We start from the raw sequence: 16,092 nt of genomic DNA on the forward strand, positions 1-16,092 counted from the left end.
GTAAGTTATAAAACATTTTCCGGTTACTAAAATAACTGTCTAAACATTAAGATTATTAAATTTGAGTTTATTATTCTACGACTATTGTACGATATAGTCAGGAAGTTAGTCAGATAGGTTGTAGAAGGCAGTCACGACAAAAGTTTTAAAATATTTTTAAACTTTTCTGAGTACCCTAAATTCATAAAGAAACAATGAAACTGATATATCTGATATACTAAACTACTTCGGTAGCTTTGAGGTTTTGGTTTTACACAACTCTTAATTCATTCCAGCATTAGTTTCGAACACCAAAAAAAAATAAAAGTCACTTGGTTTAAGTCTATATAAGGTCGTTCGTAAAATTTTCTAAGTTTAGGCTTTTTGTGTAAGATGTTCAATATTACCAAAAAAGATAGCTTCAATATATATTTTTTCAAACTACGAAAGCTTTAAGAAACTTAAAATATACGTATATATAAATTAATAAATAAACTTTTTATTTAGTATTTAAAATGATTGAAAAGGGAAAATGGTCACTAATAAAGAATTAAGTTTAATTAGGTTTTTTTGGTATTTGAACAACAGATAAATTGTTTTTTATTAAATTTTTTAAGATCTGCTTACAGAAAATGTTTGATGCCAGAGAAATTTAATTTACATTTTAGTAAACAATGACGAAAACTAGTAAGGAAAAGTAACGTAACTATTTAAATAAATCAAATCGTTTTAAATACTTATCTAAAAAACCTAAGTTAATAAAAAAACTAAAGGAAATTTTGATTTAAGATACACGTTTTTTGATAATTGAGTGTTTAAAAACTGTTGTTGTTTTCATTAAAAAAATCATTAAGTTTACAAAAGCATAGTAAACTACTTAAACACCTTAGAGTATATAACATTTTACGTTTTACAAAAAGTAATACACACCTTTTTGGTTTAAAAAAAACAAATATTTTATCATACATTTAGTTCTAAATTAAAAAACAATAGTTCTCTTGTTATACAAATACAAGAAAAAAATTATTGATACTTCTGTACAACATATTCTAATAATGAAAAATGCTTTAAAAATAAAGTCTGTTTTAATAAAATATCAATAAAACAAATATAAATGTTTTAAAAAACACCACTAAAGTTATGAAATTATAAAAAGAAATTGTTTTAGTAAACAATAAACTAACACTAATTGGTTTATAGGATTTAAGAACTAATAGTTTTTTCATTTTTAATGTTGAACTCCATAAAGTTTAAACAATACAAATTATATACAAAATAAATGACTCTGTTTAGTTGAACTACTAATTATTTTTAATGTCATTTAAGTAATTAAATTATAAAGGATGCATTCAATGTTCAATTAGTGATTACTTTTTACTTTTACTTAACTAAACATAAAACACATTACTAACAAGCTAAAGGATACCAAAAACTTAGTTCAAATTAGATAAAAATAAGTCAAACTAACTAAAAATATTTTGAAATACCTAAGGGAACTTTATAATCTTTGTATGAGAAAACTGTTTAACCATTGTTTGGCAGTTCAAACTTGCTTTAATCAAGTTTTATAATTGGTAAATTTAAAAAAACAATTATAAACTTTAAATTTGGTTACGATAAATTACGAAAACACAAAAGTATTATCTTGTAATTTTTTAACTTTTAAAGTCAATTTAAGTATATAATGTTGAATGGAATGTAGTGGTTCAACCTTTTATACTAGTTTCACTAGAAGTAACTATCAAAATGCAGCAGTTTTAGATTAAGGGTTCCTTGTTTTTTAATTTAAATGACAAATTGTAGTTAAGATTAGATATTATATAAAACAATAGTATAATTTGGGCGATTTTGGATACAAGGTGAAAAAAAAAGCAAGAGCAAACAAGTAAATGGGTAATTAATTAGTGAAAGGGTGATATTTAATATAATGGACTAACTATATATTGTTTGCCTAACGGGTGTTTATTGAAGTAAATTTTGAAAACCTTTAGACATTTAACATAAACTATGTAATAACAAGTAGAGTTTATTATGCAAGCACGATGATGTTAATCCAATCGTGGTAGCTAGCCACTCTGGTGTAGACTCCCGGGTACCTGGGATCGGCGCATCCGATGCCGTAAGACACGATCCCATGAAGCTTGCCGTGGCACACCGCCGGCCCGCCCGAGTCTCCCTGTGTGAAAGGTTTTGTTATTTTGAGTTTAAGAAGTCTCGGTAAAATTATGTTTTACTACTGAATCTCACTAAAAATGAAATAGTAGTTTTATGTATGTACATGTTTAAAAAGTTAATTTTTTTTTGTTATAACAGATAAAAATAGTAGCTTTAAAAATTGAGTACGTTTTTTTTATCGTGGCTAAAGTTGGTTGAAAATAACCTATAAAAAAAATTTACACGTGTTAAATCAATAAAACGCGCGTCTACTTATGTAACATTTTTAAGTTCCAATATTTGTTTTCAAATAGCAACTCACCATGCACGAATCTCTGCCTTCCACCCCGACCAATCCGAGACACAGCATCTTGTCTTTGATCAGGCTCCCGTAGAAGATCTCGCAATCTGAGTTGGGGATCACCGCCAAGCTGATACCTTGCAGCTCGTTTGACAGCGGACCTGATGAGAAAATTTATAAAAACTGGCTTGTTTCGTTTAAATGAGAATCCTGTAGAATTCGGATTATCTAAAATTTGATTGTAAATATTCTGAATTGTTTTTAGTAAAAATATCAGTAAAAATATAGTTTTGTACTTTTTTTGGAATTTAAATTAAATATGTTCCTGTTATTTAGCTTGCTTAAATATGATTTTAAAATGCTATAAATCATTATCCATTTATTTTGTTTATTTGTAGCTTATTTCCGAACACTTTTAAAACTTTGTGTTATAAGTTATAAAGTTATATAAGTAATAAATCTAATAAAATCATGAATTTTAGTTTAGTTTTGTAGAGTTTTGACTATCTATTACTTGAATGAAAAGAGTCCGATTTTTTTCTAGTGAAAGTAAACAATAAAGTACAATAAGAAAAATTGTAAATGTTTTATAAAGAATTTGTTTCATTTAAACTAAATTATAAATTGCTACCTAGCTTATTTATTATGATAATAAAATATGTTTAAGTGTTAATCGTTAATTTTTTTATTTGTATACTTTAAAAATATTTACAAACAATTTTAACAGTTTATGAAAAAAAACAAGCGCGAGTACTTTCAAAACTAAAGTATTTTAACTACTGACAGCGTATGAGTACTTATATTAGTAAATAATATTCTCCTTACCATCAGGTGTGACGTAGCCCCACCCGTGTACGTCACATAAAACCCCCTCAATCGGGTCGTTCGTTGGTATGGCAACCGGTTGCACGTTGTCAGTCAGTGTTGCGCGCCCCTGTGAAACTAAAATAGTACAAAAGGAACATCATATATGCATAAGTAACTTTACACAATGTTTTAAGTAAATCCTACAATTGTATACACCATTGGAATACATTGTATTCGTTATGGTAAATACCTAATTGCTACGATTTGAAGTCTGTATCACAATGTTTTACACTTTTAGTTTATTACAGTTTGTTCATTTGTTTATTTTTATTGAAAGCTTTGAAGTTTTAAGTTTCCATTTGCATGATGATAAACTAATTTCCGTTAACTAACTAGACTAACAACGGCAAGTAGAATAACTAAATTTTATATGGTAGGCTCCTTTATGACTGTGAATTAGTGGTTAGTTTAAATAAAAACGTTCGCTGACCACGGTTGTTTAGCTTGTACTCATATCTTTTGACCTCTTAATATCTATTGTAGGTTTCAAATATCTCTTTGAGTATTCTTAGACTCCTTTTGATACTTTTAATTTTAAACCCCGGAATAGTTTTTAAAGTTTTTACGAGGGCCACATTCATTTATAATACAAAGTTGCTCGCGGGCCAAAGTTTCCCGAAAAAGACAATAACTTTAATTAAGTTGTTTCTCTCTAACTATTTTAAATTTTTATGAGTGTTGTAGAAACAAAATCAATTTTATAACTATTGCTTATTCACGATTATGTAAAATATTTGTTTATATCAAAAACAAACCATTATTTCAATGAGCATGATATCGTTTTCCATGGTGCTGGGATTATACTCTTGATGCGGTATCTGCTTGCTTATCCTGAATACTTGCTCTGAATTCTCATCGAAGTATAAAGTGTGATCACCCAATGTAATTGTAAGAGGGTCTGTGTTGCTGTTGAATTATTGTAAATCATATTAATATTATAAGCCCTTTTTTATCAAACACACCAACTATAGTATGTGTAGTTAAATGAGTTTTGTTAATGGTTTCAAACACAATTAAAGTTTTAAAAAATCAAGTAGTTAACCAAACTTTAAAAAGTAATAGAATGAGGTAAAGTATTCTAAACACATTTGTATTTTTATAATTATATCGTAAAAGTATAAATTTTTCTTTACTTTTTTAGATTAAAGCTATCTTCTAAAATCTCTATAAACGCAATCAAGCTTGAAAGGTTTTAAAAATATTTTTTACTAATTTAACAATTTTTGTGATAACTAGCATACATAATTGTACTAAAATACTAAACTTGGTCGTAATCTTGTTAAACACCACCAATTTCACTTAAGTACGTTATATAATAAGAACAGGTGTAATGTGTAACATTTTGTAGTGTTTGCTCACTGCATAATGTTGAAGTTACATAACTGTTTGACTTAAGAGTGTGTGTACACTACAAAAACAATGAACATTTGAAAATTCTCACCTTCTAAATAATTAGTTACGCAAAATGTGGTAACAAAGGCAAATATTTGTTGCAGAATTTTATGTAAATGTTAAATTGTTAAATAATCAATAATTTCAAATACTAGGTGATAGTATATTTATTTTAGGTAATATAGAGTTTTTTAAGTGAAAGTGCATATACATATTTTACTTATTAATTATTTTCTTTTAATCCAAAAGAGATCTAAAAGTTATAATAAGATTTATACTTGTTTTTTTTAAATGCTCATGTTTTATAGGGCTAAACATTCAAATACAAAAATTTAAACACTAAAGTATTGTAGTATTAATGTTTAAGTAAATTTTACTAGGGTCAAGAGAAGTAAATACTTTTTTTGCCTACAAACAAATATTAAGCTATTTTTATATGCAAAGTTCTAGTCTGCAAAACTATATAAAAAATATTGTAATATAAACTTATTCTTAAAAACTTATATTAGAACTAAGTACTTTTTTGTTTAGAAAATTATTTAAAATGTAGATATTCTTACATAATAGTACAAGAACTAGTTGTTATAAATAACAAAAAGTATGTAACAATTTTAAAGTTAGAATACTTACTTACGAAATTTCAGCATGTATTTTTATATCCTTATTGTGAAGTAGCAAAAGTAGTAATCATGTGTAAAATATTCTGTTACAGCAACACGAAATTAACTACTGTAAAAACAACAATGATGTCATAATAATTAGTATGAAGCGAGCAAATCTACAACAACTAATAGCAGCTATAGAAATTTATAGAATTCCACAAAATTCTTTATTCCGTCATAACAAATACATGAAGCGACAATTCAACTGAACCTGTAGTAACAGTGAGCTGCCGTAATGACGAAGTGCTCACTGACCAGCGAGGCGCCGCAAGTGAGCGATCCCTGGTACTTTATGTTTGCCATGTACTTCACCGAGTTCGCGGTCACCGGACTTCCCCCGACTATCTTGTCATCCGATGCTGTAAATAAAGCAGTGATTGAAGCAGTTAGTAAAACAATTACGGTTTACAGTTAACAAAAAAAAAGTTGCATAATCAAAGTTACCGTCTTTTCTGTCTAATGTAAAAACTGTTAAATGTTACAAATGTTGTAATCAATAAGTTTATAGTACTATTTTAATAAAGCCAAGTTAAAAATAGTAATCATTGTTGATATATTTTTTAATTAATGTAATTTTACAGATAGTATACTTCGACCATAGATAAAACTTGTTTCAGAAAGAATACTGCTGCTAAGAAAGTAATAATTAAACCAAGCTTTTAAAGCTTTAAGCTGAGTTATTTCAAACAACAAGAAGTTTTTTTATGCTGCTAAAAATTTTAAAAATTATATAACTGACAAAAATTTACCTGCGGAAAAAACTGCGAAGCTGAGTAATGAAATAAAAACAATCATTTTATTATCTGAGTATTTTTTCGTTAGCAAGACAGTCCAAAGTGTAAAGAAAAAATTTTGAACCTTAGTTTTAAGCTTAAAAAATAACAGATGCAAGTTTTCAATTGTAATTTTCATTTTTCCGATAAACTTGACAATGCAAACAAAGTTCAAAGCTTTTTGCAGACGATAATTTTTTAAGTTTATGCAAGTTTAAATGTTTGCATGACGTAACTTTATAACTAAAATTATAAAACATTAAAGTATAGAACATTGATAAAGAAAAAAGGATCTGTTAAAATAATTGATTAACAAATACTGTAATAAATGTTAGAAAGTTCGGTATATTCAAAAAAACTTTTCATTGTAAACTATGAAATATTTTTTTTAAATATAATGTAAAACAAATTAAGAATTGGTTTAGTACTCATATTTTTTTTTGAATACAACTAAGCTTTTTTTTGAAAATAACTGTATCAGTCATAAAATTTTAATTTTATTTTTAAATTTAAAAACTTTTAAATATATATTTAAACAAAAAAATTGAAAATTTCATAAAAGTTATAGTTTAAAAATAGAAGCGCAACTTTTTGATTTGCTATAAATTACTTTACTTGGTTTTGTGGTTCATATGTTTGTTTACTATTAACACAATTTATTTTGTTTTCGATTAATTTCAAAGAAATTGCCAAGAAAATTAGGTTACTTGTGTTTGTTTTGTTACAGGTCAAACACTTAAAAAAATTGCGTGTTGGATATAAATTAATATGTTTACGATGACTTAAAAATACTGAAATACTTATTTTTAGGCTATGCAAACAGAAAAACTGTAGGCGTATCCATTTTAATTGTTAAATAGATATTTTGACTAGTTAAAGTTATTAAGTTCTAACTTTTTTTATATGAACTGTTTTTATTATACACATATTTAATATATTTTGGTTTTAATTAGTTGATTATATACAAATACTCACAATAACAAACGTTTAATTTAATCTACTTAAATTAAAGTCGTTATTTATTGTTAAAACGTTTTTTAAGTAAGCTGTAGGTAAATTTTAATTTTTTTACTGATATTTATTGAAATTAAAATGTTTAAAACCTTGTAAATAATAAAAATTATATAAAGTTAAGTACTTTTTATACTTTAAAGCAAATTAGTATTTAGTTTATTCTTCACTTTTCATAAAAACTATTTGAAAAAAAGTTTTTTTTATTTGCTGATACTTAAAGGTAGTAAATTAAAAGTTTTTTTCTTAAAAAAGTAGTAATAAAATTAAGTAATAGTTATAGTTTACTTAACGACAAAATATCGCTCAAAAGTTTGCTTCTAGGACCTAATGCACGAAGAACTTTTTGCTTACCGATAATAGTAATAGTGACTAGTATACTTAAATTTTGTACTATATTAAAACATTAGATACGTATTACGTTATATATTATCTACTTACAACAACATACTTATTATTTTTATTAAGCTTAACATACTTTTATTAAACTTTTATACAAAAAATATTTTTTTTACAGTCATATAATGTTTCTAAAAGTTGTACTTAACTAAAGTTTTAGTTATTTTTTTGATAAATAAGTTAAAAAGTAAAAGAAAATTTGACACTAGTTTTGTTGTAATTTGTTAGTTAGTTATTTCATTAGTTATGAAACTACTTTAATACTAGTGAGAAAAAGTCTGTTATAGTATTGATAATAAGTTTAATTTTCTTGTCAATTAGACAAATTATACTTTATACATAGTTCTATATTTTTAAAGTACCTATATAATTCTATATTTTTGATATATAATATGTAATTCTATATTTTTAATATATAATATATAATTCTATATTTATAACTATTTTTATCAAGTATATTACTATATAGAATTATATATAAAGTATAAGTTGTCTACTTGACAATAAAGATCTTGATTTTCATTAATATTTTTTGATTGATCGAATTTCCAATATCGTCAGTAAAAAAAGTTTCAAATTTTAAAATTAAATAAACTAATAGTACTAAGTTATTAAAACAGTATGTGTTTTTAGTATCATATAGAAAAAAAAGCTATTTACAAAAAATAAAAATAGTTTTGTAGAAAACAAAGGAAATGTCATTGCAAAAAGAAAACAAAATCAAGTTTTAAAAAAATCTGTTTAAATCTGTTGAACATGTTTACTGTTAAAAAGAAATAATCATAAAATATTGAAGCTGGCATTTTTAATTTTAAAAAAGATAACTATTTTCAAACATTTGTGTATAGATAATACTTCTTACAAGTACTTGTCATACTTTTAACCTGCATTTTTGGTAGCTAGTTAACAAAAGAATTTGCAAATGTTTATACTCTTATTAGCTGTAAGTGTAGATATAAATTCCTAGTATTCTATAAGTAAGCATGTATTAGCAAGAATTTTTTTTTTTTTTTCGCAAACTAAACGTATACAGTCTCAATAGGGATTAAGTATTTTTAAGCTTTGCTATTATTTTTATGTATATAGCTTTAAATAAAACAACCAAAAAGCACTTAATGCTTTGTTTACTTAAATGTTGCGTACTAAAATGCTAATTATAAAACCAAGTGCATAAACCGTTGAATATCATCGCGTTTTATTAAAGTTGTAAGAAAAAGATAAACATTTACCGTAAAACTTAATGGAAATAACTTCATACAAGGTTTAGATGTCTTTCATGGTTAAACAAGTCAAGTACCAATACCTACGGTAGTTTTATAGTTTTTTTTCCGCGTTAATTATTATCTTGTTTAAACTAAAATTGTTTGTAAATTATAGTAATTGATGCATTTTGATCAAAAATTTAAACCATAAATTAAACTGTAAAAATATGTAAGTAATAGGGAGATAGAGGCAAGCAGGTCAAAAAGTGAAGGCGGCATTATGGGAGCGAATCTGTGTAAATTAAAACACAAGTCTGCCACCAAGTGATTAAATATTTTTTTTTTAAGCTGGTTGAACACGTTATTTTCATTAAAGCATTTTTGCTCGGTAATCTTAATGGATTGAGCTTAATGTCAAAACATACAACGTTATTTGCATATTGCATTGCTTAATAGTAGAAAAAAACAAAGTCCTTAAAAACTTAAATATTTGTGTTATTTTAAAGTTTACAAAAGTTTTTTAAAAACTGTTTAAAATAAGTTATTCGATAAAAACTATTCAAAAATTTGAAAAGGTATTATAATGCTTTTAGAAAAAATTTACTCGACAAACTTTATTCTATATTATATACTAAATATTATTGATATAAGATTTTAAAGCTTATGTTTGCTATCAATTTTCATTAAAGTACAACAAAAATACAGTTGTACTTGTGAAAATGTTAACTAAGTTTAAATTTGAATAAAGTTACAAAAAATTAGCTTTAGAAATTAAAGCATAAAATTAATTTTATAGACATTTCATCATATTAAACGTGTAAATCCATTTTTTACAAATTTTAATTATTTGAAAACCTAAAGTTTCATTCAAAAAAGCTTAAATTATGATGCAATAAATGCGGGTAAGAAACTTATATATTAATTTGATGTTTAAGATATATATTTTTATTAGTATAATTAAAATATGGTTTACATGATGACAGTGTAATAGTACTACAAAAAAAATAGTATTAAATAATTAACAGGTTTAACTTTATTGTTTAAAGTAGTTAGTTATAGAAGTTTTCCTTTTGTTGTATGGTATTTTGGTTTCTGATATTTTTTACAAACTTTTCTTTGTTCTGGACATGATATTAAACTGTATCTTGGTGTATGACTCGATAACCGAAAAGTTTTTTTGTACACCAGGTCCTTGGACAAAATTTTTAAGCGCTTTTTCGTTCAATAGACAACATAAATATTTCGAGTGTTTGTTATTAAAAAAATTTTAGATCAAACAAACTTTAACAGCCTATATACTTTTAATTTATATTCCTTATTTATAAATGTTAGCAAATTTGTATGTGTTAAATGTAGTCTCGAAGGATTGTGTTTCTTAAAATGTTAAAAAAAGTTAGAGTTTTTTAAATTTTTGATTTGTTATTAGTAGTAAAATGAGAAAGTACATCACTCTGTAACATATAATGTATGTTCATATTATTTTGAAAAAACGATTAAACTTTCATTAATTATTTCGAAATTACAACATTTAAAAAGTAGTTTTTACATATACTGACTCAATTGGTTTAACTGCTGAACTAATTTTCCACAAGTAATATGCTGTAGTAATCTTAGTTAATAAATTCCGATTTCTAAGTTTACAAAGTTAAACATATTTATTGGTCTTTTGAATCCTTTTTATAAGTATACATAAAAAAGAGCTTTTTGTTAGAAAAAAGTCTTAATAAAGTTTTTTTTGTAAGCTAATGCTAAACAAGCACTGTCTTTTTACCCGTCATACAAAAAACGGTACTAAAATTAAATTAATGTTTACTTAAAATCTTAGTTAACAATTAAATGTTTGAATGGACTTTTAGCAAACATCATGCAAAACAAATATTGCTTTAAGTAGATTTATTCATGCCTAATTATACTTACTCTTTCTGTTTTCAGTAAAAGTATTGTCATTAAAAAAAAAAGATCTATTTATACAACTTTGATGTTAAACTTATAAATTATTTATTCACTTTTATTTTTCGATAAAAGTGTAGTTGTACAAAACTTTTATGAGCTTTTAGAGGTTTGTAAATTGTTTTAGAGGATAAAAATCTTTTTGTGTTGCAAAAAATGGAAACCAAATCTCTGTAAAAGAATATTAAGATTTTATATCAAAGTTTTATAATAATTTTTGAGTTGTTTTTAGGAGAAGATTACTATAGAATATAAATCAAAATATAGTCAGCATTAGATACAAAAGTTGTTTTTTATACTACAGCTATTAATCAGTCTTAAAAAGTTTAGCAACGTTTGAGCTTTTTAAAATGTATTTTTGGTAAACTTGTGGTTTGCTAAAATGAATTATCTAGGAAAAAGGCAATAGTATTTGTTTTTAAAGTCAACCAAAAAAGTTTTTATAATGATTCATGAAGCTTTAAGTAATTATAAATGCTTAAATTTTATATACAAAGCATTTATAGAACTTGACCAATTAGTAGTAGTACTCATTGCGTGGGAACGGGTCAAAATTGCACGAAGACAAAATTGAACGATGTTACTAAACTACACGAGGGGACTTAATTGCACGAAGACTAAATTGCACCAAGATACTTTTGCACGAAGACCTTTATGCACCAAGGGTCAGTTTTGCACGAATTACAATTTTGCATGGAGGGTCATTTTTACCGAGAGTAAAAATTAACAAAAAAAATAAATAAAAACGAAAAATAAAAAGTGTTAGATAAATTCATTAGAAAACGAAAAAGAAAAAAAGATTACTGTTTTAGGGTAAGGGTTAGGGGTAACAGTGATAGAAAAAAAAATAATAATTGATAAAAAAAAAAGTTACCGATCGATGTTAAGGGTTAGGGGTAATAGTGATAGTAAAAAAAAAATTTCTGTGCAAAATTGGCTGCTCGTGCAAAAGTTTCTTCGTGCAGTTTCGTCCCCTCGTGCAATTTTGTACGCTCGTTCAAATTTGACAGCTACCCCATTGTGTACATAATTAAGAAAAAAGAAAAGCAACTACAGTTAAGTAAATAATTTTGTGCATAAGATTTAATTTTTATTACTCTATATTTTACTTTATTAATCTGTTTAATCATTTTTGATAAAAATGTTTTAAAAAGTTTTCTTAAACGAATTAGTGTAAACTTGGATATTTTTTTACTTATTTAGTGTAGAAATAAACAGACAAGTTATTTGTACATTTTAACAAAACTTTATAAAAATAAAATTTCAGTATATTCTAAGTTTGGTAATAAAATCTCTTTAGCAGTAATTTGTTTAAATAAAATATCTTTTAATTAATAAAGTTCATTTTTTCGAATTAGACCTTACTAAAGGAAATGAGTTTATAATCAAAAAAATTTAGTATTACCTTACTAGTAATGAACATCATAGTAACAAAATGTTTGCAAATTTAAAACCAGAGATGGTGACTAACCTTTGTAGAAAAAGCCAAAATAAAGTATGGAATTTAAACATTAGTAACTAATGAAAAATATTAAAATTAAACATACTTTATTTTATATTGATTAAAGCTTAAACCTTCTGTAAGTTGTTTCAACAACTCAAAATAACCTTTAAATAAAAACGTCAATGTTTTTTTTTAAACGAACTATTTAATACGTTTGTAGGAAATAAAGAATTTGAAATAGTTATAAAGCTGTAATAGCTCTAAGCAGACTTATAAAATTTTTTGAAAGCTGCACATAATAGGAAAAAGTTAATGGGCACATGTTTTTAAGTATATAGTTTCAATTAATAATAACTTTTTTTAAACTTTAATCGTCTAAAAAAGTGTAAATTTACTTTAAAAATTCCAAGAATTGTCATTTAATTAACTTAAGTTTATGACTTGAGTATTAAAAATGTACAATTTTTAGAGAAAATAAATTATTATAACATTTGTTCATATTTTCTTTGAAGATTAATCACATATCTTTTTTTAATATCAAACCACTAATTTGCAGTGGGCTGAGCACTTGTGTAAACACTCTTTAGAATTAAAAAATTTTATTTATACTTTAGAGATTGCGATCGCTTTTGTTATTTGTAACAAAAGTGCATTAGTTTTTGTAGAACATTTTTCGTTTACAAAAAATAAATAGTAGGTTTCAATAAAAACATTTTACAAATTTGTCATAAATTTTATAAAACATTTTTTTAAATATCAAAACAATCTTAAGAAATAAAAAAAATCGATCTACATTTTAAAATGTAGCTGTTACCGCTAACATAAGTTTATTAAAAAATAATTATTACTAAATCTTATTTTAAGTCTTATACTTAAGTTAGTACTAATTGCTTATCAAAAAAGTTAAATACTATTATTTGTTTTTAGGTTTAATATTGGTTTTTGTTTATCTAAATATAGTAATTTAAAAAAAATATATATGACGTACACTATAACGCTAATATGTTCTTAGAAAAGTTTAAATACAAATCTGAACAAGTTTGTCTATTTATAGAAATTACTAGAACAAACATTTGATGTACAAAAAAATAACTGAACGTGCTGATTTTTTTTTTCAAACTTTATCTTTTATTTTAAGACTTAGTTTAAATTATTTACAACCTTTTAAAGTTTAAACTAGTATTTATCTTCAGCTCCAAAAACAAGGAATTGTTAATTTTGTACTGTGATAAGAATATTTAAATGAAAATAAACCTAAAATCTAGCACATGCAATTTAAACACTGAAGCTTTATACCTGTTGTTTTTAACATTTTAAGCATAAATGTTCAAACAACTCTCTAATCAATATCACATCAACAACTTCTTACGTTTTCAGTATTTTTCAATGAAGTACATTTTCACTTTAATTTTCATAGTCTCACCGCTAGCTGCTGCTCAAGAGTGCCACCTGACGTGCGAGCAACCGAAGCTGTCCACAACGAGCCTGGTCATGGGCAAGAAGGGCCCCAAAGGCGACCGCGGCCCAATTGGCGAGACGGGCCGGTGCGCGTGCGACGATTTCGAAGAACTGAGAACCGAAGTGGACATTATCAAGTGGAAATTGTCAGTTAAAAGTTGGTTGATTTCTTTTGTTTGTAATAGTTCATTTAATTTTTTCTACAAAACTTAGTTAAAACCAAAGATAAAGTTCTACAAAGTAATTAATATTCATTATCTGCCCAAAAAGTTAATATTTAAAATACAAATAATAAATAAGATGAAATTTCAAACAGAACTGCATGTAGAGTCGCTGGGATGTAATAATCCATGCACAATCGCTCATTGTAAAGTTTATTTGAACGGAAACACCGACAATTTGTGCGCGAATCGTCGCGGGCACAACGTCGTCGTTTTTAATCCTAAAACGAGCCAAGTTGTTTCCAGAGATTTCGACACTTATTTAGAAGCAGCTAACGTTATTTGATTTTCGTACTATGAAACAATCTATTTGATGTTTAAACATTGAAAGAGAAACAAGATATTTTACTTAATACATGTTTAAATATCTTTCAGGTGGCCAACATGATTAGTTTCCTGGAAGATGAGGTGGAATTCGGCTCAGTTGTCATAATCGCTGTCAGGGATGCGACGTTGAGTACTAACTTCAACAAAGAACAAGTCGCTTATATGAGACGATTGGGGGCAACAGAAAACTGTTCTGTTAAAATTGGTCAGCAAATTTGTAGTACAATACAACAATACTACCACGCTTTTTATAAAGTATTTTTAGAAAGTACAAAGAATTTCAAACAATCTTTGCTATTCAAAAGTTTTTTAGCGCAAAACAGCTTAAAAAAATTATCTTCATAAGTGAGTTTATTTGTTATAGATCAGGGTTTTCAAAAGTGATCATTATAGTCCCCGTAAGTGCCATTACAGAAATTTTGCGGGCCGTATATAGCAAAGGGAGCCATGAGTAGTAAAGGGGTAGTAAAGTCATTATTTGAAAATTAAATAAATACTGTGGAGTTGATACTTAAAAGTAAAAAAAGGCCTTAAGCGTATTTAATGGTAGTTTTATGATACATCTTATCGAAAGGGGCCTTATGAAAAAAGTTTAGTAAACCCTGTTATAGATTGTAGAGTATCTTTTTACAACAAATAAACAAGTTTTACCTTACAAAATAAGTATTACGCACGTCTACGTTTTTATTTTATTAGTAGCACGACTTTTCTCCAAGTGTGCACTTGTTCATAGTACACTTTTAGTGCACTGGTGCACAAATGAATTATTGTACTGAAATGTTTGTTACAAATAAGTTAAATTTAGGCACAGGAAGAATATCGTGGGCGATGATAACCGAAAAGAGAGAAGACGGAACGAGGCCCAATTGGTTCAAATGCGGCTACAAGGCGCCGTACAGCGGAAAAGTGGAATTCGATTTGAACTTACCGTTTTTGTAAGACTCTACGTGGTTTTTTCGTTGGTTAACTTGATTCAACAGAAAATAAATTTTAACTTCTTTATTCTCTTTTTTAATATTCGATAATTTTTCAATAACGAAAAAAGAAAATACTTTAACCTTTGGTCATAATTACTATTAAAAAAAGATTATTTGTAATTTACTTACATTTTTTCATTACTTGTTACAGAATTTGTGTGTTTTACTCTATCTAAAAATAATTCTTATTGTTTTGACGATATGTGTTTGGAAATATGTAGTTTTTTTAAATTTGCAACTAACAATAGAAATTAAAGTTTTTCTAAAAAACCAAAAAAAATATATGTCAGCTATAGTTAAGCACTAGCTTAACTTTATGGTGATAATAGAAAGTTAATTTAACCATTTTAAAGTTTTCAGAACTAGGTGTTTGGTTAAACGTAATTTATTCTATGTTTGAGCTTAATTTCAGTTTTTGAAAGTATAACTTGTTACATTTGTTGTAGTTACAGATTATGCATATATTATGTTTATATATTCGGGTTTTTTTATTTAAAAATGTAATACAAACTACTATCTTTCTTTGGTTGTCATACACGATTCTTAAAATAATTAACAACTATTTATTAAAGTCAAAACAAAAAAAAAGTGCTATGTTAAAAAAAAGGCATAGCAGTCTAAAAAAATACAATTTTATTTTAATAAGTTTATAAAATAAAATACTTTTGTGTTAAATTTGTTTTTTGGGATTATACATTACTTTTTTCTGATGTTTATATAAAAATTAAGTAAAATGTTCAATTCTACAAACTGCGTTTTAATATCGAGATATTTAAATCCCCAAAATAGTTTAAAAAATCTGAATTCAACAAAACAAGTTTGTATGTACATAACAAGAAGTTTACTATTTGAAAATTGTTATGATAAACATTCGTGTACAGAGACTGAGACAAACATTTGGTGTTAAACTTTTAAACAAAATTAAATAAGATGACGTCTATAAGACAAGGTTTATCACATTTTTACTTAGACAGT

The 16,092-nt window shown here is 25.8% G+C and overlaps 1 protein-coding gene across 1 annotated transcript; it reads right to left on the bottom strand.

Annotated features, from left to right (window-relative positions):
• Nucleotides 1-2,008: 2,008 nt before the first annotated feature.
• On the bottom strand, nt 2,009-6,150 carry LOC145833168 (trypsin-2-like). Its single transcript, XM_082940366.1, has 6 exons — nt 6,105-6,150; nt 5,567-5,714; nt 4,057-4,207; nt 3,260-3,368; nt 2,456-2,595; nt 2,009-2,155 (listed from the first exon to the last, which is right to left on the bottom strand). The coding sequence occupies exons 1-6, from the start codon at nt 6,148-6,150 to the stop codon at nt 2,009-2,011; spliced, it is 741 nt and encodes a 246-aa protein (XP_082796492.1).
• Between the last annotated feature and the right edge of the window lie 9,942 nt (nt 6,151-16,092).

Source organism: Thalia democratica, chromosome 4, assembly GCF_965202585.1.
Source record: "Thalia democratica chromosome 4, ktThaDemo2.hap1.1, whole genome shotgun sequence".
Lineage (NCBI taxonomy): Eukaryota > Metazoa > Chordata > Thaliacea > Salpida > Salpidae > Thalia > Thalia democratica.